The sequence below is a fragment of the Numida meleagris genome, chromosome 1 (genome assembly GCF_002078875.1).
Source record: "Numida meleagris isolate 19003 breed g44 Domestic line chromosome 1, NumMel1.0, whole genome shotgun sequence".
NCBI lineage: Eukaryota > Metazoa > Chordata > Aves > Galliformes > Numididae > Numida > Numida meleagris.
In genome coordinates, this window is record NC_034409.1 from 14,794,543 (window position 1) to 14,817,410 (window position 22,868).

At 41.2% G+C, this 22,868-nt stretch overlaps 2 protein-coding genes across 4 annotated transcripts in view; one reads left to right on the forward strand and one right to left on the reverse strand.

Annotated features, from left to right (window-relative positions):
- Positions 1-193, reverse strand: part of LAMB4 (laminin subunit beta 4) — a 56,731-nt gene extending 56,538 nt beyond the window's left edge. Inside the window, 1 exon segment of the mRNA XM_021384608.1 lies at positions 94-193. Coding sequence (XP_021240283.1) covers positions 94-193 — 100 coding nt within the window.
- ERGIC2 (ERGIC and golgi 2) lies at positions 92-22,578 on the forward strand. Of its 3 annotated transcripts, none has more exons than XM_021384612.1 (14): positions 92-256; positions 3,658-3,803; positions 6,487-6,595; positions 8,405-8,451; positions 9,453-9,523; positions 10,732-10,772; positions 11,856-11,957; positions 13,364-13,459; positions 14,550-14,605; positions 15,576-15,674; positions 16,911-17,008; positions 19,395-19,557; positions 20,340-20,419; positions 21,102-22,578. In XM_021384612.1, exons 2-14 carry the CDS (start codon positions 3,698-3,700, stop codon positions 21,165-21,167), a joined length of 1,134 nt encoding a protein of 377 aa, XP_021240287.1. In that variant the 5' UTR covers positions 92-256; positions 3,658-3,697; the 3' UTR covers positions 21,168-22,578. The 3 variants fall into 3 exon arrangements, with proteins under 3 accessions (XP_021240287.1, XP_021240288.1, XP_021240285.1); XM_021384613.1 differs by lacking the exon at positions 92-256 and adding an exon at positions 1,918-2,028; XM_021384610.1 differs by lacking the exon at positions 92-256 and adding an exon at positions 1,973-2,129.

Genomic DNA, 22,868 nt, shown 5'->3' on the forward strand with positions numbered 1-22,868 from the left:
GCCGCCCTCGCGCCAGCGCCGCTCTATTCCGCCCGGCGGCCGCACCTCGCTGTTCTTAGAGCCGTTTCTTATCGCCGCCCCTTGGGCCGTCACAGCCCTAACACTCTGTGTCCTCGCTGTTTCCCGCGCAGCGCTCGGGCCTCGTTTGTTTCCCGTCCGCCCCTTCCAGCCACTCCCACCCCGTTATCTCCATATTCGTCCTCCTGCACCTGCGTTTCCTCCCTCTCCGATGCCACCTCGGGGTTTCCACGTTGCGGTAAAGTGGCTGCTCTCTCCTCTGCCTTGCTCCTCTCTCGTGTTGTTCTGCCGTCTGCTCTGCTCCTGCCTTTGGTATTAAATGTGCTTCAGAGCGTGACATCCCAGGGAGCATTGTTTTTTTTTTTTTTTTTAAATATATATTTGTCCTGCTTCATTTGTGGTTTGCTGAACTGCGTGGATATGAGACTTATCTCCTCTTCGTGGTTTTCCCCCTTTCCCACACATCAAGATTGTTCACAAATCAGTAGTGTTAAGTGTATTAGATAGTATTGGTGTAATGCTAACTTTTTCTATTTTTCTTAAACACTTACTGCGTTTTCCCCCATAAAATCCCATAGAAACATCTGTAGATATGAATGTGACTGTAATGATGCAAAGCTGTGAGCAGCTTTTTCCCTATGCTGCTTTGTAAGAGGCATCTTGTGGTGTGGGCAGTAATGCCAAACCCATGAGCAGATTGCACTGCTGTAGCTCGTAGCCGCTGGGAACATCTGTTGAGCATCCCTGAGGCACAGCTAATAACCGGATCCATCTGATGCTCTTTCCAGAATCAGTGTTGAGGGCATTCTGAGGGAAAGCGGAGCTTAGCAAAATCCCTGGCTGCTGAATTATGCTCTGGCTTGTCAGTACTAGAGCTGAAAGTGCTGCAGCTAAAGCTGCCTGCTCTTGTGTCTGAGATGGGAGAACACACGTATCGATAAGCTTGGTTTTGGCCCTGTCATCTGCTTCTTGTGCTATCTTCTACCCGCTTTTCTCTCTGTCTCTCTGATCCAGTTGCTTAGTTAGTATTACAGCTTCCAAAATGATCATAACAGATCAGAATTCAGTGAGAACAGAAGCGCTTTGCTGTACTTTCTTTCCTTCTTCAAAGCTCAGTGACCTACCCCTAAAAAGCAAAAAAAATACTCTTTGGATCTGTTCATACTCCCTTGTCATTTTTCAGGTTCTTTTCCTTCTCAAATGCTGTTGTTACTGAGACAAACTCAGTTGTCTTCAAACTGCATGCACTTTGGCAGGCTAGGTGAGATTATTTTGTTATGGATCTGATTTTTCTCTCAACAGTGAGAAAAAGCAAACCTGCACTCATGCTCTCTACTGCTGCCTGAACGGAGGTTGTGCTGAGATGGGGGTTAGCCTCTTCGCCAGGTATCAGCAATAGGATCAGAAGTGAAGTTGCCTTAACAGGCCTTAAGTTGCTCCAGGGGAGGTTCAGGTTGGATATCAGGAGCAATTTCTTCTCAGGAAAAGTGGTGAGGCGCTGGCACAGGCTGCCCAGGGAGGTGATGGAGTCACTGTCCATGGAGGTGTTCAAGAAACGTGTGGATGTGGCATTGAGGGACATGGGTTAGCAGGCAATATTGGTGGTGATGGGCTGAAGGCAGGACTAGATTATCCTAGTGGTCTTTCCAATCTTAATAATTCTGTGCTGTGAAGCTTGTTGCTTTCTGCGTGTTTCCGTGTTTATTTGCTTGTCTCATCAAAAAATATTTTAGCCTTCAGTCTCATTTCCAATCTGTCAATACAAGTATTTAGCATAAACGTTTTTAATTCGTTAAAAATCTTATAAACCGCACTCTTCCTTTAAGCAGTGTTCGTGTTGAGCGAGATCATAGAATATCCCGGGTTGGAAAGGACCCCCAAGCCCGGCCCCGCTCAGCGACACACGCGGGCGCTGCCCGTGCGGCGCCGCTCCGCGCATGCCCGTGGGGGCGCTGAGCATGCGCGCGGGGCGGGCGCCTCCCGCCGGCGGCGGAGCGGAGCGGGGCCATGGTGAGCGCGGCGGGCGGCGGGCAGCGCCTCGCGGCTCCCTCCTCCCCCCTCCTCCCCGCGGCCTCGCCCGCTGCGCCGGGCAGCGCCGAGAGACGCCTGAGGTAGCGCGGGGCTGCGCAGGGCGGGCCGGAGGGCGGCTGGCGGGGCGCGAGGGCTTCGGCGCTGGGCTGGGGCCTGCGTGGGGCGGTACGGAGCCGCTCTCAAGGCTGGCTGTGGGACGCAGCGCCGTGTGCAGGCGGCTCCCTGCCCGCCCGAGCCGTCCGGCTTTTCGGTAAACCACGTGGAGTGGAGTTGCCGTGATCCTCTCAGCCGCAGCTATGCGAGGGTGGTGAGGACAGGACCTCGCTTCCCGGATGTTTTTATTTGTGCTTTTGATGCCATACAACAGAAATTTTGTTCCAGCGCCCCTCTTTGCCCGCGTTCCCTTTGAGCCCCCTCCCGCGCAGCGTCGCGCTGCTGGTCCCGGCACGCTGCTCTGCCCGCTGCGCCCAGCGAGCCCTGCAGGGTCCGCATCTCCGCACCCAGATCTGAAGCAGATTTGTGTAGTGAGGGGATGGCAGACATCAGTGGCGATTCCTGGTGTCCGAACTTCCATTTCCAAGAAAGCCTATTCCTTCCTTATTTCTCAGTAGCAAAGCTATGGTAGCAGCAGGGAGGGGCGGAGTAGGGAACAGCCGTGCAGAAATTTCCCCACGCCTCACTGGGAGCTTGGCACGCTCGCTCGTAGAATGGGGGGGAGTAAGTAACGTTTTTCCGCAACACAGTGATGAGGAATGTCTCCCGCATAGGTTTGCTTGGCTGCCTTGAGTAGGATATGGTGACGTGACGTGTTCTCTAAGTGCAGTAAATGCACGATGGTTTTCTTAGCTTCAGAATTCTGGGCAAAGTGCAGCATTTCCTTTGGAGGAAGGCAGCAGTGCCAGCTTGTTAAAACACATCGTGTGTTGGCAGGACAGGGTTCTGAGGGTGTTTGCACAGTTGGGAAATGGTTTAAGACTGTTTCCTGGGCAGGCTGCTGTGCTCAGCGTCGTGCTTCTTCATTTGCCAGCGCCTCCAAGCAGAACAGAGCTTGTGGCATGGACAAAAAGGATTCTGAAGGCTAAACCTAGGGTTTGGTATTTCATTTGCTTTGGGGGTCTTCTTACAGAAAAAAAAATCATAAAATTCTAAAGCTGTGACAGTAAAAATGCAAAATGTACATTTATTTTCTTTCAGCGTATAATGGCCCATGTTGCCTCGATGCAGGGACCCAGAGTATCATGAATCCTCCTGAATTATGCAGCCAATTAGATAAGCTTTGCTAAGTCAGTGACTTCCATGCATTGTCAGGTCTGTTTACTACAGATCCTACTTCAGAATGGAGTTTGTTTTTTTAATTAAAATTCTGCATATCCGATACGAATAAGAATTTCATTGAGAAAAAATGAATCAGTAATTAAATGTTGAATGAACTAGATGTGGCTGGAACGCATGCAGTGAGGTATGTGCCGGTTTCAGTGGTTTTCTTGAAGCAAAAGTGACCATCCAGTTGTCTAACATGTGTTTCTTAGGTTTTAATTGCCTTATCACGGGTTTTGAGAATGAGCAGTATCGTTTGTGTCTTCTAATCACAACTTATTCTCAAATCAGAGGGATTATATGAAGGAGGAAGTGGAGGACTGTGCTGAAGATGAGGCGACTGAATCGGAAGAAGACCTTGAATTTGATGAAAGAGTTGGATGCCTTCCCAAAGGTTCCTGAAAGCTACGTGGAGACCTCAGCAAGCGGAGGGACAGGTAGGCCTTAGTGGCATGCTCACGTCGTAGAGATGCTGTCAGCTCAGTCTGGTGTGTGCTCTTGGGCTAGAAGCTTCAGTAGGAGGGAAGCAGTCATCTGCGTTCATTTGAAACTAGCCCAATCTGGTATCTTAATCTCTTAATCTACTTCATGTAAGCATGTAGTATATTGTCCTGATAGATGTGGTCTTTGCTCATCTTGAGCAAGATTTTTTTTTCTGTAAAACTGATGAGAGAATCAAATGTAAATGCTCACTGTAAGCTCTTTGAAATGATTACAACTGGAAGTGCACCGTGTCAAGGACGTAGTGAAACTTCTTAATTTGTGGAGTCCCTCTAAGCCGTTTCCTTTAATTCTGTATAAAGTTTCTGGGTAAGACTGTACCAGCCTGGAGGGAAATGGTGAAATGTGGGTTGGATTCAGTGCTATGATTTCCTAAAAAAGAAAAATTGTCTAGAGGTGTCTTAAGAGCCGGCTGAGTTGAGCATGAGGGTGAAGACAGCTTTCTAACACTTATCATCTTGAAGATACAGTTGATTTTAAAAGTAAGGGAAGCCCTTTGAAGAATGAAACACTTTACTCCAGGGCGTGTGCTTGTGCTGTCACTTGGCTTCTCTCAGAGAACTGTAGCTGTAAGAACTATCTTTCCTGTTTGTATCTGAGCAGAAAGTGTTATCAGGCTACCTCAAACCCAGTGACTGGCAAAGAAATGACTTCACCTGTTGGACTATTGGAAGGAAACTGCTAGCAATTTGAAATAGAGAACAAAAATCTTCTCATGTGTAATAATGTCTGAAGCTCAGCTGAACAAAGGGTACAAGAAGCAATTGTGATCTACAGATAAGCCTTTAAAGTCATTACATGGTTTGTGCTGTAGAAGTAAATATCACAAAGATCTGTTTTACCTTGCTGTTTCCTGAATTGCACTGTTAATAATTGAAGCATTATTTTATGTAAAAAAACCTCTGAGAGTTCATGAAATAACTCCTCGTTAATTTTAAAAAGCCCGTTTCCTGATGAAGCAAGTGAAGTGGTTTTTTTTTTTGTTTGTATGTTCTTTTTTCTTCTGCAAATTACAACAGAAAAAGTTAACAATTCCTCTTTTCTGGTGCAGCACCATGCTACATGAGACCTTTGCTTTGGTAAAGGGTGCCTTAAGGATTTCTCAGCACTCTTCGGATGGTTTATTCCAGCAGCCTTATCAAAGAGAATGTGTGATTGTCTTACCCAAATTTTATAGTGGCATAGAAAATAGTGTCTTCGTTTCACTCAGAATTGGAGACCAGGCACACGTTTTGGTACGATGAGGATGCAGAACATATCAGGACTCTATTCACAGCCTTTTACTATCTTAAAACCCATTACAGAAGAAGGACAGATCTCTCAGGCTGATTTTTGACTCCAGCTCTGGACTGGGAGAGTCTTCAGAAAAGGGGATCTATTCTCAAAGACTTCCTTCTCCTGCTCGATTCTGCAAATTCCTTTGCTCAGAATTACACAAAAAGCAGCTGTTGTGGCTCCAGCCTTTATGGCGTGTGTTGCTGTGAAGGCTTTCATATATATGATCATTAATTACATAGCTTCTTGTGAAGACTTGGTCTTGAAATGTTTGTGATCTGGAAGTGATAAATGATTTCTTTTCTGATCCTATAGCACTGAGGCTTTATTTCCCTGCTGTCATCCCTGGGCCATAGGCCACGGTATAGTGAACCGAAGCTTATCAAAACCAGTCCTGTTTTTCTCCAGTTGCCTTGAGAATCCACAGAAATACTCTACAGAATGCAGATGGAAAATGTACGCTGTAAAGGAGCTGTGCAAATCACTACTGTGCCACATAACTGAAGGTTTTCCAACTTAACGAAAGCCTTAATTTAATAGAAAGGTGCATAGCAAGCGCTTCTGTACATGCTTGCCACGTTTCTGTGTGCAGTAGAGTTATCTTCCCTTTGCATTGCACAACCACTTGTGTGATAAGCGAAGATAAGCAAAGCACATATGCTGTTAAATGTACCCTATAGTTTTCTTTCACAAAAATAACATACCAGTTCTGCACTTATTTAGCTGTTGGTAGAACGAGTTAGTTGCTTATCATCAGAGTCGGAATTGTTCAAAGTAATGGTGTTGGCAGTCCTGACTGTGCCGCTATCGGTGCCGCTATCCACAAGCAGTATAAGGGCACCTCTTGTTTACTGGGCAGTGTGTACAACGTGTATTGTTTCGGCATATTGTTTTCTGCCAGCTTCTTGGCTCTGAGACTTGATTAAAAAGTTACATAAGTTGTAGACAAGTGAAGGTTTGAAGGGACTCGAGGGTTTTTCTTCTCCTTCCTTCATGCTTGAAGTTAGGACTGTGTTTGCCTAGACCAACTCTGACAGTGCTAGATGTTATTTTGTATGCTCATGAATATTTAGCCTGTTAATGAATCCTCCAGGGGTTTCATAACCTCCCCCATTCATCTTTCTCGATGCAAAGATAGGACTTCTTTTCCTCTCCTATGCAAAAGGAAGTACTGTAGGTACGAGTACACTTTTTTCTCTTTTCTAAGGTCAGCTTATGGATTTATAAATCCCCAAAGATATTAGGATTGTACTGGTAATACTCAGATTGTAGAATGTTATAATTTTGTCCTGTTTATTCCTGAATATTTCTCACAATCTTAATTTTTTTTTCGTCCTCTTTCAGTTTCTCTGATAGCATTTACAACGATAGCCTTCCTGACTATAATGGAATTTATGGTGTATTGGGACACATGGATGAAATACGAATATGAAGTAGACAAGGATTTTACTAGGTAATTCTTATTCATTACGATTTCTTTTCACATTTAAGTTGTCTACCTTTCAGGAAAGAATAGGTATGAGATATGCTTGTGACTTGAAAGCAATTTGTGGTTGAAATATAAGTAAAATACTAAGGAGACTCAACAAATCAACCAACAAAATCATTTTCTTTCTCCTGGAGTATGTGGAGAAGAAAAACTGTGATTACTGCAGTGAAGGAGTCAAAATAGTGTAGGTGTGTTGGTGCAGTAGACCTATGAGGATCTATTTGCTAACAATTCAGAAGACGCTGTAATACATAACTCTTCCTGAGCTATGCCAACCCTCCATGTTTGCATGATGGTAGTTTTTACAGTTAGTATATTGATTGTCACTATATTTCATTCCACTGGAGATGAAGCTTAAGAGTTATCAAGTGGTTACTTCTGATCTTGCCTCCTGGTATGGTCCCCAAGATCACTGAATATTCATTTGCCATCAGCTTCGTGCCTTTCCTTCTCAGGTGATGCCAGGCTACCTTGATTCTGTGTGAAGTTAAAGGAGATTTCATATACTGAGCACGTCTAAATATCACAGGTCTAGGATTTAAATAACTTTAAAAGCCGTTTGACTTAGTTGCTGTGGTAACAAGCTAAATATATGTATATTAATTTTATATCTTGTACTTCAGAAATATGGAAGGGTTCTGTAAGGAAAAGAAAATAGTGACTGTGAGAAATGTAAGGGAGAAGCATTGAAATTTCAAGTTTTGTCTTCATTCATACAGATGTGAGGGGTTTCTAAAAGAGGTTCTTTCCCTACTGAAGCTGTCATGGGAGGCAAGTATAGTCTGGTGCTTAAGACTGTTACAGGACTTGGGAGCTCCCTGCTGCAGGCTGCCCAGTTAGACTGTGGGCTAATCCCTCAGCCTGTAGTCCTGCGACAGTTTAAACCACTGTAAACTTGTATGGCTGTAATTGCTTTTTCTCCTATCTTCTGATGTTCCCAGAAGGAGATCCTTGGAGATGACAGAACCATATGACTATAATGAGGGTGTTTATTCATCACGGATTAAAACTTTTTTGAGGCTATCATGAAAACCAACAGAGAATACCCTCATTACTGGTTAATGCCACAGAATCAAACTTGGTGCGTCTTCATGGCTTATTTTGTTGTTCTGCCCACCTGCCTTCATTCTAGCTAAGTTCAAGATAAAGATACTAATGTGCAAGGCATTTTGCTGTTAAAACATGGTGGTTCTGTCGAGAAATGAGCTTTTTTTCCCCGAAGTAGTGCTAGCAAAACCAGCGTTCCTTATTAGATGACAGTGTTTTCTGGGAACTGACCTTAGCAATTCCTCAGCCTGATCCTGAAAGTCCTGAGGACAAACAGTGCCCTGTCTTGAGGACAAAAGAGCAGGAAGGTACTCTAGTGTTTGCTCAGTGTTAGATTTGTACCTCTTATGTTATCTGATCTGCTGGATGATGTAACTTATTGCACTGGTTTTGTATTTAAAAAAATGTGTCAGATACTGAAAACCTTGTGTTCTTCACAAGGGCCTGACAGTCTCAGGCTGGTGATATTTCAGGAAAATCTGTTAGGAGCTTCAAAGTAAAGTTCAGCAGAGAGGTCTGATGCTTTTATATCTTAAATGATGAGTGATCATCAGTGCTTTAATAATTGAAACTGTCTTGGTTCATTCATACTTCGAACAGCTTATATTTATTGGTGCAAATTTTATCGGTTGACTATATTTGCAAGTAACCTGAGAATTCTATTAATATTTCTCTTGATAGTTTTACTCACTGCAACTTACCTTTTTGCCTTTTTTCTTTTTACAGTAAACTTAGAATCAATATTGACATTACAGTTGCCATGAGGTGTCAATGTAAGTATCCAGTAGTGAAAACTGAGCACTTTAAGGACTCCTCATTGTATGCATTTGCTCGCAGTATGACTGAATGTTGTTCAGAGTATTTGTTTTAACTGACTACTTTGATCTTGATGACATGTAGTGTACTGCTATGACTCACTGGAAGAATTGGTATAAGATAAGAAAAAGGATCTATGCCGTGTTGTCCGCATCTTGCAGAACACTGGCATGTCAGTCAGAGGGAAGATGATCTGTTGCACCCGTCTTTGGCAAGCTAGAGTAAAAACTCATTGTGAGACAGTTCAGCAGCAGGAATTTGTTTTGATAGCGACCTTTGCAAATACTAACCTGGTTTGTTCTTCAGCAATATTGGGAACTAGCATTGTCTCACGAGTATTAATTCACAGGTCATGCTTCCTTACTCTGAAAATTTATTTTAATCTCTGAGGAACTATCTTCCAGATAGCATCAAAAGTTTGAACGTTCTGACTTCTTTTAAGTTTATTTTAATTTGAGAAATGGACAAAACTTTGTCCTTGGCTGGTATTGGTATGGATTCACTGCCTGTGAAACAAAAAACTTACTCGCTTGTACGTAACTGATCCTAGAAAGCTTGTGTGTGTGCTTCATCTGACATCTCTGAAGGTGTTGCATCAGTGAGAAGATACCACAAGTATGGCAAGCTTGGTTTTGGTCACTGAACATCATCGCTTCATGATACTCAGAGGTTTGATAGGTTGAAAAGTAGGATTCTGTGGTGTCCCACCCCCACCACTTCCCTGGTAGTAAGCTACTACTTGACAGCTTTGTTTCTCCTTTTGTTTGCACTTTCTTAGCAAGAAATATAGTGTTGGGTTGTTGGTGGTTGTTGGCTGGTTGGTTTTCCCCCAATTTCTCTCCATTAACTTACGCTGAGGGTTACCACCGTACCATGAAAATTCATCTCAACTTGAACATTTCTTTTTTTCTTTCTGATCACCTGTACACTTCCATATTTTTCTCCCTGTTTAAAACAGATGTGGGGGCCGATGTTCTGGATTTAGCAGAAACAATGGTTGCCTCTGCAGATGGCCTGATCTATGAACCAGTAAGTTGAGTCAAACCTTTGTATTTAGAAATGAAACTGTTCTTTACTCAGCGTGAAGCACTGCTGGGTTGGTTTGCTGGCTTGGATTTGTTTCGCCACGGTTGGGCTGCACAGAACGTCTCCAAGTATTGTGTGATCCTCAAGTGAGGTCTTCAGTGCTCGCTGCAGGAATCTGCTAGGGAAGCAGGCTGCACACTGTGAGGTCTGCGTGCTCGCTCTCTGCAAATACAGCAGGTTTGATCATAGCAGACTCTCAGGTCGGTGCTTTTTAACCAGCTGATTGCTACAGCTAGTTATTTTTACGTTCCCCGATTCTTGAGATAAATGCTAAAAGTATTTGTTGGAGAAGGGGAACATCAAAAAAGAATTGATGTAACGCTTTTTTTTACTAGAAGAATCCTGTGACTGAAAAAAATGTGAAAAATCACCATGATATCCTCGTAGTATGAGATGACAAGCTTAAATTTAAAGTATCCATTTAATTTCTGTATTGCAGACCGAAGGCACTGGAAATTTATAAGCCTGTGCTCTTAAAAGTGATTTTGCCTGCTTAATACAATAAGCTTTGAAGTAATTATACTGTATGAAAGTAATTTATCATTTACTGAAAATGTATCAGAGAACGTAACTTCCTGCTGTAGTTACTACATGCCTTATAACCCAAGTGTGTTCTGTTAATTTCAGCACACAGATATTAATGATGATAATCTTGTACTGACTGAAGTAAAGCAAGTTTCGTGGCTTGTCTTAAAGGCATGCCCAATGAGGGATCACCCTAGAAATGGACTCTTGTCTTCTGAAGACTGCTCCTCTGCTCAATTAATTGCTGTTCACATCAAAACCACACATGTCAATTATATCACTTAGAAATAAATTGCTGCATATTGCTTTCTGGCCTGTATTAGTCAAAGGCTAGAAGGGCAGGGACAGCTAACTCAAGTTACTAGGTGTGCAGGAAAAGATACTGAAGTTATATGTTAAAACAAGAGAGTGATTCTTTTTTTTTTTCAGGGAAAGGAACAAAAATTTCTGCACTTGAACAATAAATACATTATTTAAAGAGCAGAATCCTTTTCTAAACTCCAGTGGTACTGCGTGTGGGCTTATTTCTAGTCTCCCACAGCTTCCCACCCCTCCAGTTCTCGGTTTCAGGGATGGGACTTCAGTGCTTCCTGTGTGTTTTACTGGATGTGTTATTCTTGTTTCAGGTAGTATTTGATCTCAGCCCACAACAAAAGGAATGGCAAAGGTAACTGAAGTACTGAGATGCATGCTTATATTGTATGTACTGGAAGTGACCTCAAGGTATACCTGAGTTGGGTAACAGAGCTATATTTTGGGTCTCTCAGCTCCTGCCTGAAATTTAGGAGTGAAAGCCTGTAAAAAGAAATGAATTTATTTCACTTCTTTCATCAGTTGGGATGTCTGCTATGACAAAAATTGGCACGCTATTTCTTATTGAAATGCTGTCGTTTATGCTTGTAGAAGCATAGTTGGGGTTTGGTTTCATTTTGTGGGTTGTAATGTGAGATCGTTTTTCTTTGTGTGGAACTGTTCTCTTGATGTCTTGTGAAGAACTAAGAATGATTTGCCACAATAGCTCACCTTCTACTGATAGAAGTATTACTAATTGAGCTGTGCTGCTCCAAAAGATTGTTGAGGTACCTGAAGAAGGAATGGAGGAGAAGTTTAATTTTACTGGTTTACACAAGACTAAGCGTGCAGTGCACATATGCTTTTTTGGGAGGCCTGAAAACTGCTCCAGTAGCTGACTCTGATGGAATTCCTGCATTGGGTTTGGATTGATCTGTGGGCATGGGCTATGCTATTGCAAGCCAAGAAACAGAAGCGTACCTTACCTTACGAAGCAAATACTTGGTAGCACAAGTTTTAATTAAGAGTTCAGAGATAGCTTGACATCCAGTGTCAGAGCTGAAACATACTAACAGATGGGCACATTCAGGCAAAAGCAAATGAGTTTGAATCTTTATGTCCCTTAGTTGACTCACTGTTTATTATTTAAACTGGAATAGCTTGCTTGATTGTGTGTGATGATTATGCTGATAGTCCTATAACAGAAACTCAAGCGTATTAGAGAGCCTGAGCTATGGTGTCTTGGTAACATTCTACTGTTAACACCAGAGTTTGTGTGCTACATTTACTTTTTTTTTGATTGTATGAACTATTGTTCTCAATTTTAATGCAACATTTTGATATTTACATGAGATCTTGGTGACTTCCCTATTTATAAACTGCAACTGAAGCTGACGGTTAATTGTGAAGATATTTTCTGATTCAGTGTTGCATGCTTTCACATTTGTATAATCCTCAGGATGCTGCAGCTAATTCAGAGTAGGCTGCAGGAAGAACACTCTCTTCAAGATGTGATATTCAAAAGTGCTTTTAAAAGTGCTTCTACGGCACTGCCACCACGGTAAGGAAAAGCTGGGTTTTTCCTCCCTCCTCCCACTCCCCTTCCAAAGTAGATGTCATTTTTTTTCTTATGGTTACAATTTTTTTTTCTTGAAGATAAGGTTGGAAAAAACTTACTGCTTTTTTATTGCATCCTAAAATAGTGTTTTTGACACTTGTTTTGAGGGCTGATGTTTTATGAAAAGCTCTGGGGTTTCCATTGTGGAGAAGGTTTGCACTTTTGTGTGTATTTATGCATGTGTACTTAAGGCAGACACATGTACATGCTTTTTTAGTCTGTTTTATCTGGTTCTTCCTTCCTATTGTGAGTCATTTAATAATGCCAAAGCAGTCCTAGGCAAGTCTTCTTTAAATGGAAGGCTCTCATTCTATCCAGCAACGTAATGGAAAAAATGAAAGTCCTCCTTTTACTTATGACAGTACTTTTATGATTTTAGAAGTATCGATCTTTGATTATAAACTTTGAATAATTGTTAGTAAATGCCATGTTTTCAAATAGAAGTGTTAAAATTGAGTGGAGAAACCTTGCTGTTCTCATTTTATTTGAGCTGCTTACAAAATACTGGGAAACAAAAGCACAGAAAGCTTGGTCTGCCTGCATCTAAAGGCTGCAGGATTTTTAAGGGAAAAATGCTTTCTGCATATAAGTTGAAATTTCTTTCTCTGTAAAATACAAACAAACCTTAAAGCAGACACCAAAATCACTCTGTGTACTTTACGTATTTTAATCTGATTGAGGACTTAATGCATTTTATCTTTCTGAGGCAAGGCTGAAAAGTGCTCAGAAATCATATTTTCCATTTAGTTGATATCTTCAGTGTTTCAGTAAGTCCTTCCGTGCTTCCACAACACTTGCTAGTGCAGTATTTCAGATGCTATTTATATATAAAGTGTGTTTAAGAAGCTTTTTCCTCTCCCTCTGAGAAGCAGATTTGGAGATACGCTCTGAGTTGTGGGCGTCTCAGCAAGAGTGGGAAGAGGAAAGCTTCATAAAAAATAAATTTCGAAAGCTATTTTTGCTGCAGTGTTAAGTGACGTGCATTTTGGTCTGCACATTGTAGCAACAAAAATCTCTGAACAGACCTTCTCTGTCAGAAGTAACGGGGGTTGGAATCCACAGGGCAGCAAGGTATTTGTAAGATCTTAGGATGTTTTCAGTTGTTCAAGAGTTGCAAGTTAGGTTTGTAGACCGTATCTCTGAATACCAGTATAAGGAAAAGCTTACTGGCTTCTGCAAGCTGATCTGTATTTGTTTCCCTCCTTCCTACCATTCCAGAAGAATATGACGGGGGGTAGACGATGACACTATGTCTTTGTTCCAGGCAAAAGAAATCTAAGTATACTATGTTATTTTTACTAGACAGTGAATATTCTCAAGTACTCTCTATGTTGCTTTTGTTCCAACAGGGAAGATAATTCATTAGAGTCTCCAGATGCATGCAGAATTCACGGTCATCTGTATGTCAATAAAGTGGCAGGGAATTTTCACATAACTGTGGGCAAGTATGTTCTGTTCAATTTCTGAGAATAAAAGATCAAAAAAATGACTTCTGCATTGTATATAGTGCATGCATGTATATATGTCTGTATGCTTTTAACTTTGAAATTAATGACTTTTTTATTTGTCCCATACAAATGTGTTTTCCATGTGGTGCCTTTTCTACGCTGTTAAAACAAAAGCTCTTTCCCCTTGCATGTGGTGTAGTGGGTAATGCCAATGTCTTAGAGCATGTCTGTAAACATAAGATATGGAACAGGCTGCTCGTAGCTGCCTCCATTCTTTGGGCCTGTCCCAACTTCTCCTTTCTGTTACTGCAGTTAACAAACATGACTAACATGTAGACGTGTGTCTTTTCAGTCCTGAGATAGTGTAGCTACGGAAGCATAGTGAGGAACCGAAGTTCCCATTCCTCTTGATTTGAGGAGAGTTTCTGATAAGCTTCTCTAATGGTATTAGCTTAGCTGCATCTCAGACAAATTTACGTTAAGTTTTTCTCTGCCCTCCAGTTTGGCTGTCCTCGCTTTCTGCTGCCACTTTCAGAGAGGTCTTAGCATTCAGTCTGTATTCTAATCTATCCACATGGAATTCCAGCTGATGTCTTTGTGGGGATATTTCTCCAAGTGTCTCTTCTGCCTGCTCTTGAGCCACCTCTCACATAGATGTCAAAGTTCTTAAGCCCTTTCCAGAGCCAATTGTTTTGGTCTTTCATATGGTCTGTCATCGCTTCTCTCTTCCTGGCTGAAGTTCTTAACCCTGAATTTTGCTTTCCCTTGCTTCCTTTTGCTTGTTGTTATGTTTGTATTTCTATTAAACATGCTCCTCTTTCCGTTTTGGACTTTGTTTTTCTTTCCTTTTTTTTTTTTCCTTTGGGAGCTTTCTTAACTGGTCTCCTTCATTCCTCATTGTTAGGGTGGTTACCTGGTTATTGGTTGTACTCCTAATATATAAATCAATGAAAGTTCTCTCTCTGGTGTTACTGAAAATAGAGGGGAGAGGTAATGTGTGTCTGCATGGTCCAGTTTAGGAAAACTGTGTCTTTCTGCATGGGTTCATTAAGCAAGTTTTCCATAAAACATATTTTGCTTTCTTTAGGGCTATACCACACCCTCGAGGCCACGCACACTTGGCAGCTCTCGTAAGCCATGAGTGTAAGTTCTTTCTATTATCTCTGTACAAATGAGCATCATTTCTTTCAGAACGAACTCTTCTGGCTCATATATTAACATAGGGTTTTGGAGTGATGTTCCAGCTGGGCAACGGCATTGCAGAAGGATGTGAATAGTATTCTTTGAAATGTTATTACTCAGTAGTAATTTAACCTTCCCCATTCCCCCCCCTTCGTTTAACATTATTAGTGTTATCTTTAGGCTGCTTCTATAGTATGATAATGTAATAGAAATCTCAGGTATATTTTGTTGTAACACAGATACCATGTGAAATTCCTTTATTTCAGTCCAAAATACCAATTTCTTATAAAATCTGTTTTTCAAGAGGTTAAGAATTTTTAACGTCTGTCTCTAGGAGCTTCGCTTTTGGTTTCTGAATCTTAGCTACTAAATATGTGTTGCTGTGGTACCTGTTGAAAGGCACAGGTGACTTATTGGTGCTTAATTAGTTAAACCCCCAGATGTCTGGCCATGAGCACAAGTATATACTGTAAAACTTGCATATCTTAGCAAAGTCAAGCTGTGTAGTAACTTGATAGTTGTCTGGTGCTTCCTCTGTACGTTTAATTTTTGAATATTTAGTCTTTTTAATGCTACTATGTACAACCACCAGAATTGCAGAATTTCAGTATTTGGCTAACGGGTGATTTCCCATCACTAAATTTTAACTCTTCAGCTCCTAGGTTGGTTAAAGATGTAATTTGTGTTACAATTTATTTTCTACAGAAATTAAATTTCTTCTTAAATATTTTGAATTCGTGTTGTTTGAAATATGTGTGTGGATTTATTGATGCAGTCACAGGCACAAATCCACTGGAATGCACGCTGGTGTGATAAATCTTCCAATTAAAGTGTTTTGTAGTGTGAGAAATAGGCGAGTCTTTTTCTCTGAGAAAGGTACAGAATCTCATAGCTTTAAAAAGTTGTTTCATTCCTCTCCATTGTTTTTCAGCTTATAACTTCTCACATAGAATAGATCATCTGTCATTTGGAGAGCTTATTCCAGGAATTATCAATCCCTTGGATGGAACAGAAAAAATAGCATCAGATCGTAAGTGTTGTGTTGTTTTTTTTTTAAAAAAAGCCTCTTGCTTTCTATATTGATTCAGTAATTACATATGAAACATTATCATATTTCACGAATGCTCAGACTTAGAACCAGTATGCCTTATTAAATTTATAGTGAACACAGCACTGCTGAGTTGCTGACATGGCATCTTAAATGAAGTTTCTTTGCAATGTCGGTATTGATGGACTTCACTGTTGTGCTGAAGCTCATCTACAGTTTTGTCCGGAAGTTGTATTGAAGTTACTGTGTGCCTGAACAAGCTGGGAAGAATTTTGCAACTGTGTGCTGGGCAGGAAGGTCACAGAACTGTCCTCTGAAGAAGAAGTAAAGAACAAACACAAAAAACCCAAACCTACCAGCAACAAAACAAACAAAATGACACAGGGAATCTTAAATTCTCTTCCTGTGTTTGGTTTGTCACTTCTGTGATACATTTTGTGAGGCAGCTACAAGAAGGGTTTGTATTTCACTGGTTTCCTATGAATAAATAAAGGAATATAGGGACCTCCTTTACATAGATGCCTACTTCTTATCCTCTGACTTCCATTCCCACGCGCAAGTGATTGCTAGTACCTTCTAAAGCTGGTGTTGCCTCAAAGTCTGGTCTGTTGGGTCTTCTAGCCAATTTTATATTACTGAAGTGAATTGCTTCAGTTTTGCAATGTTTGTTTTCTTAGGGAGTTGAATGAAGACAGCAGTCATAAATGCGTAAGTCTGCTGATGATTGGTTTAGAAGAATTCTCTAGAAGACTGTGTTATTGTAGGAGAAACCTTAACCAGTTTAGAAGGAATCCTGTTTTTTCATAGACAACTAAGTACCTAAAACCTTGAACCACTGTCAAGAGAGAGAATGCCTGTTGCAGTATGTGTAATGTAAGAAGTGACTGTGAAACTTGCTCATTCTGCTGCCCTGGAAAACACTATGCATTTCACTTGTAGCTCTTAAGTGGCCTGATTTTAATGAGTATTTTCATTACGTGGGTAAAATGAGTTTGAGTACAGATTTGATGTAGGTCTTCCCCATAGAAACTGATTTTGTTCATGCAGACGGTGCTCAAGTATGCTTGGCAGTGCTGGGACACCTTGAAGAATGTCCTTAGTGTAAACAGCTTAGTTGGTTAACTGCTTTAATAATTACTGTTTGAGTTCCTTGTGACTGCGTCTCGGATGGTGTTTTGGTCTATACTTAATTCAACACTGAGATTTGTTTTCTTTTAGACAACCAGATGTTCCAGTATTTTATCACAGTTGTGCCAACCAAACTCCATACCTACAAAATTTCAGCAGAAACTCATCAATTTTCAGTGACAGAAAGGGTAAGTGGAAATAAGAGAAAACCATGCAGGGGAAAATCTAGCAGTGGTTGGCCTTAACAAAAGCTCACGTGTGAGAACTTTATATATATGCTTAGTGATGCATGCTGACTTCTTGCATTAGTGTTTTTGCATCTGTAAATCTTGAGTCTGATGTTGCATGTAGAATTAATGATGGATATCCAGGCATTTCTACTTAACTGGATGCTACTACTGGTGCTTGTGAAGCTCTACATTGCAGGTCTGGAATATTGTGTGTAGTCTTAAAAGTACTTAATCCTTTGGGTGTTTATCTCTGTGACAATTGAATGAAAATTGCATGTCCCTTCATGTTATCAACACAGTTGTGGAGCATTAGAAATGGAATTGATGGCTTGTATGGAAAAAACAAAAAACCACACACACAAGGCATTTCTGTCTCTCAGCTATCTTGTTTAGCCTTTGCTGAACAACCAACTTTCAGTATTCTCCAGACTGGAGTCCTTCAAGTTCTTCTGGGCCTGGAGAAAGGCTGGTTTAATGCTGAATCCATAAAGAACGTCGTTATTGCAGTGTGGTACCGGGGCAAATCACGAGACACCAGTTTAAAAGGCTGCTGTCAGTAAGAAAGAAGGCCTTACATGTGCCAGCTATGTGTCTTGTCGTTTCCAGACACTGAGCTCTGTTTTGATCTTTTATTCTCAAGCCAAGAAAAAAAAACTCTTTGAAAAGCTTAATTAAAAATGGAAGCTGAGGAGAAAGGTAAGGACAAAGCCTTGGGTCGATAGGAAGTTCAGAAATTACTTGATAGTTTTATTTTGTAGGAATGGTGCAACATTGTCTCGAATAGAAGAACTTCTGATCAGGGGTGAAGTGGCTTTGCATAGCTGCTTGCTCCCTCTCAGTAGGTTGCCCTGTTGTGATTACCTTTGGAAACCAAACACCCCCAGCAGATGAGCTGGGAAAGGCTGTTAGCAATTAATCATTGAGCAAATTAAGGTGTTTATTGTATAAGAGTATGAAGACCCAGAGAAAGGCGGTCAGCTAGCTGTGGCTAAAATAGGAGTGCAGTAAGGTTCAGTTGCCAGTGGTGAAAGCAATTTGAATGGTGCAGGCAGAATCACTTCCACTGTTGCTGAATTTTGAGATACTGTGTTTATGTGTTAGAAGGATTTAATCCTAGCAAAGCTTCACTGATATCCAAGATACCTGATACAAGCTTAGTTATTTTCAGCAGCTTTTAGCAAGCAGCAATTAAATCTGCAGCAGTAGAAGCAAGCAGACCAAAATGGTTGAGGAAAAAGATCTATATATTTTTTGATGGTAGAATTTTGAGTGTTCTCTTCTAACATTCACTGTTGTCATGCTCTTGAAATACAGAAAACATTCTGTGCCCTTTTTTTAACTGCTGTAAAATTTCTGTGAGCTTGTATCAATAGCCAATACGTTATTTTGTCATCCTCTTGGTTTTGATAGCAAAAGCAACAGGACAGCTTAGGTCAACGTTAGCTGAGTACAAAAAGGCAACTTGTCAAGTGGTAGTCTGCTTTGATTTTGTACTGTTCTCGCATACTTTTTGAGCACAGGCTATGTTAAATCTAGATGAAAAGGAGCTATGATATATTGCTGTTCAGTTTTGCTTGTCTGTCGTCTTTTTCTGGCCTAGACATGACTGAGCTTGTCTTCAGCCAGTTAGGTTCTTTTCTGCTGCTCTTGCTTATTTTCAGCCAGATTTACCTGGCAGTGCATTTATCAGCGCTTCCCTAACAACAGAATGCTAGTAAATGCTCTCCTCTTTGGGATTTTTCTACATAAGAATTTGGGAAGAAATTGCAAAAGTGAGGATGGGGGGGTTTCAGTGAACACATTAGAACTGAGGAATGTGATCCACTTAGAGTAGTCATGGCAAGTTGGTTATCATTTTTATGTAAGTTATTTTCATCTGTGATTATTTTCGGTCAGGTCACTTCAGACAAACATTTTGAAGAGGCCTAGATTTGGGTTTTCAGATCCCAGAAACTTAAGAACCCCATTTTTATTTTTTTTGTCGGTGAAAGTAATGGATTTTGGCATATAAATGTACAGTGAGCAAAAAAAAAAAAAAAAGCATTGGTCTAATTTAACTTAAGCTTCTAAATTTCTGTGATGGTGTGTTCTAGTTTGGGATCTTCTCTGGTGCTTTTTAAGAACCAGCCATTAAATCCTCTGGGACGTGTAAATCTCGAGAGATGCTCCAGGGAAGCAGTGCAGAAAGTCGGAGCTGGGGCGCTGTGTTACAGCAGTGCACTTCCTGGAATTCACCAAGACGCTGACTCTTAGTGTCCGATGAAGTAGTTTTGTCGTCGCCTCTGTTGTTTTCCTTCTGACCAATGAGACTGCAACTAACTTGTACTTCTCTTTCATCTTGCAGGAAAGAGTAATTAACCACGCAGCTGGCAGTCATGGAGTGTCAGGAATATTCATGAAGTACGATATCAGTTCACTTATGGTGACAGTGACAGAAGAACACATGCCTTTTTGGCAGTTCTTAGTACGGCTCTGTGGCATTATTGGGGGAATTTTTTCAACGACAGGTAACTATCAGTGTTTTCCCTCTGATGTCCTCTTAGTTTATGGGATGTTTTTTGTTTGTTTCATTTTTAGGTCGCTGTGATTATAGTATGGATAAATTACAGGGAGTCCTGAATCTCCAGCAGGCTTAGGGTTAAGAGCTCATTTCTTTGGGCTGAAATGTGCAATAAAGTACACTCGTTTTTAGTGTCCCAGTGCACTGTGTCTGGAGGGTACCTGCTGTTCCCTTCTGATATTCTTTGTATTTTCTGTAGTTGGGATCCAGTGATAGAGCAGTGCTGAAAGTTGAGGCAACGTTTCTATCTGAAGTCATTGGGAAGATTTTTCTCATGTAACTTGTCAATGTACTGCAGGGTTTGGTCTTCAAAGGAAATAAACTAAGTCAAAAAGACACAACTAACTTTGTTAGTCAAGGCATAATAGGGTATCTTGCTTGGAAGTTACTTGTTCTCTTGGCTTTCACTTGAAGGGGCCTTAAGCTAAGAGCTGTCTGGCAGTGTAGATGGTTCTGTCTCACATAATGTGTTTTCACCCTTAAAGCAATGCAGAGGCAATTCCATTTGTTTGGATAGCCTTGCTCTTGTTTTTATTGATGCATTTCAGAGTGTTACAGTCTTGTTTCCCTCCTTGATGTTTCCTTTTTCACGCTGATGTCTTAGCGTTTTACATACTGCTTTATTGCAATGTATCACGTTTAATTGTTGTATAGAATGTTGTTGTAATACTTCCATAAATACTTCAGCCTTACTACTTGTGACAATTTGAATCATGTTTCACGTGGCAGGAATTTTACATGGCTTTGGGAGATTTGTAGCAGAAGTTATTTTTTGCCGTTTCAGACTGGGCTCTTACAGATCTACATCGGTAAGAAAAACTACTTCTTAAATAAAGTGTGACAGCTACGTGAAGGTGGATGATAAGAATTTGGAGTTGTTACAAAGTAGGACAGCTTTGGGTTTTGGCCCCAGGGGAGTATGAGCTGCTCACCGTGACCCTCCCATTGACATACATCTTAGCAAAGATTCTGCAACTTTTGAAATTGGAAAACTGAACAGATAAGGAAGCAGGGTGTTTTCTAAGGAGCTGATTTGATTAAACCAAGTCTCTTAAGGATTTCCCTATATTCCATTGTCATCCTTGCTATATTACTTATATGTGCTGCAGGGGTGCGGTGTTGCTGCTGCTGAGCTTGTGGGGCTGCTGCCGGGCAGTGTGTAAGAGCTGAGCAGTGTTAACGTTTCCCTTCACAGGACATCAGTAGTAACGTTCCTCTAGCAACTACTTGATTTTACTTCACTTTTATTTTTTCAATTTAGTCTGTAGGTAGCCTTTAAGACTTCTGTCTTTCTCTTGACAAGGTTACCTGAGTGGAAGGAGAGGAGGGAAGGTAAATAGATTTGAATGATAAAAATTACACAATTTTTGGAGGCCAAGTGAAAGTCATACCGAAAATACTTGAGAATGAAGAAATGTGTGTTTGGGGCAAGGGGGAGGTTATGTTCCTGGACAAGCCGTTCATACCACTGTTTTTTTTTTTTTTGACTAGGACCCCCTTCCTGATGGCCACACAAGCAACCACTTACCTCTAACTACAGACAACAGTGCACATTAGCACCTCCTGAGAGAGTTCTCTTTCCTCCTGCCTGATACAGAAGACATTTTTTATAATAAAGAGAACATTGTGCAATATACAGAGACACAGTGCTGATGGGCGGTGAAAAGTGAAACCTCTACAAAAACAAACAACAATTTATGTCACTTTTTCTCTTTTTAAGTGCGTATGGAGTCACTGGAGGTTGTGAGACCAGTGCAGTGGACCATCCTCTGGAGATTAAAGGAGCGTTCCTGCCAGTACAGTATTCGTGGTCAAGCTGAATGTTTTTGGCTGTTGTCAGCTGCTGAAGGGTCTGCTTAGTGATCTCAGTTCTGTGCCTGGGAAGCTAGCAGCCTCCAGTGAGAAAAGAGGACAACTGGGATGTGTGGAGGGCTGGGCAGCAAGCAAAGAGGGACGGTAGTAAAGCCGGAGTTTTCTCTTAGGGTGTGCAAACTGGGTTTGGATTTTCTTGTTTGTTTTAATGACTGAAAGCGGGGGCTAAGATACAAGTGGGGAGCAAATCTAGAAAGTCCTAAAGAAGACAGAGAGGACTCTGGAATAAGTTGGAGCCCAAGCCATAACGTTGGTCATAGCCTCTGCCTTTCTGTAGTCTCTCATTCCTTAGAGGAAGAAACACAATGCGGAGCAGAGGAGTTCCTCCGTTTTCATATAGCTGCTTAGCCATCACTTCTGGTGTTTATTGTGGAGGTGCCCAAGGCCTCTGAGAATGGGTTCCTGGAGTGCCTGGCACTGTTTTTGAGTTGGAATAAGAAGCCTTTTAAGTGAGGCATCTCTGCATAGTTTTGACTCATTTACAAAAGATCAGGTAACTCTTTATATGCCCTTTTCTTAGTTTCTTTAATGCAGCTTTCCTTTACCCTTGCTGCTAGCATGCAAGCCATGGAATGTAAATCCAGAGTGTGGAGAGCGAAAGAACAAGGTGCTCCCTGGCTTTGGTTCAGTTGTACATCATAGAAACATGGGGTTCAGGCTGGTTGGGAAGTCTGCTAGTCCGGGCAGGGAGCAGCAGAGTTGGTCTCCAGGCAGGAGGTGGCTTCAGGGAATCGGAATCATTTTGCTGCAAACAAATGGTGAGGAGGGATCCGCAGAGTTCATCCTTACTGTTCATGAAGGTTTTTGTAAAATAAACAAAAAGAGCAATATCAGTTTATATTGTTAATATGCTATTGAGAGTGAGTTAATTAACAATAATTAATGCAGCTGGTGCTTTGAGAAACTAAAGACCATCCTCTTACAGCTGAACTATGGGCGTACACCTGTGCTTAAAGTTATTCCTCCAGGATGAAAAGATAATAATAGTGTGATTCCTTCTCGGCAGAACTGATCTAATAACATATTAGGAGATTACGCTGACCTTGGCCTTACCAGGGGCTGACTAAGGAAAATAAAAGTCTTTGTGATGTTGTCAGGTTTTGCTAGCTTCTGTTAATGTAATTTACCAGGAGCTTGGATCTCGGTGATGAACACATAAATAATTTAGCTGATTTTCTGTGCAGAGCCAAGGCTTCCTAAACTGAGAAGTAGCATGAAGTAACTAAATAAAGTGTGGGAAACAAGGAGAGTCCCTTGCTCGGTCTGACTGTTGAGAAAGTCAGAAGTCAGGGAAGCCTGGTCCATGAGGTAACAGCCAGCTTTTGTGCTTTTCTATTTTGGGGAGTTTATGGGGGTTTTTTGGTGTTTTTTTTAACACTCATTAAA

Bases quoted from the DNA above. Each gene is read 5' to 3' on its own strand.
- ERGIC2 (XM_021384612.1), top strand. From the start codon at position 3,698: ATGAGGCGACTGAATCGGAAGAAGACCTTGAATTTGATGAAAGAGTTG. The intron at 6,596-8,404 runs GTAATTCTTATT...TTCTTTTTACAG, and splicing joins GTAGACAAGGATTTTACTAG to TAAACTTAGAATCAATATTG. The intron at 15,675-16,910 runs GTAAGTGTTGTG...GTTTTCTTTTAG, and splicing joins AGAAAAAATAGCATCAGATC to ACAACCAGATGTTCCAGTAT.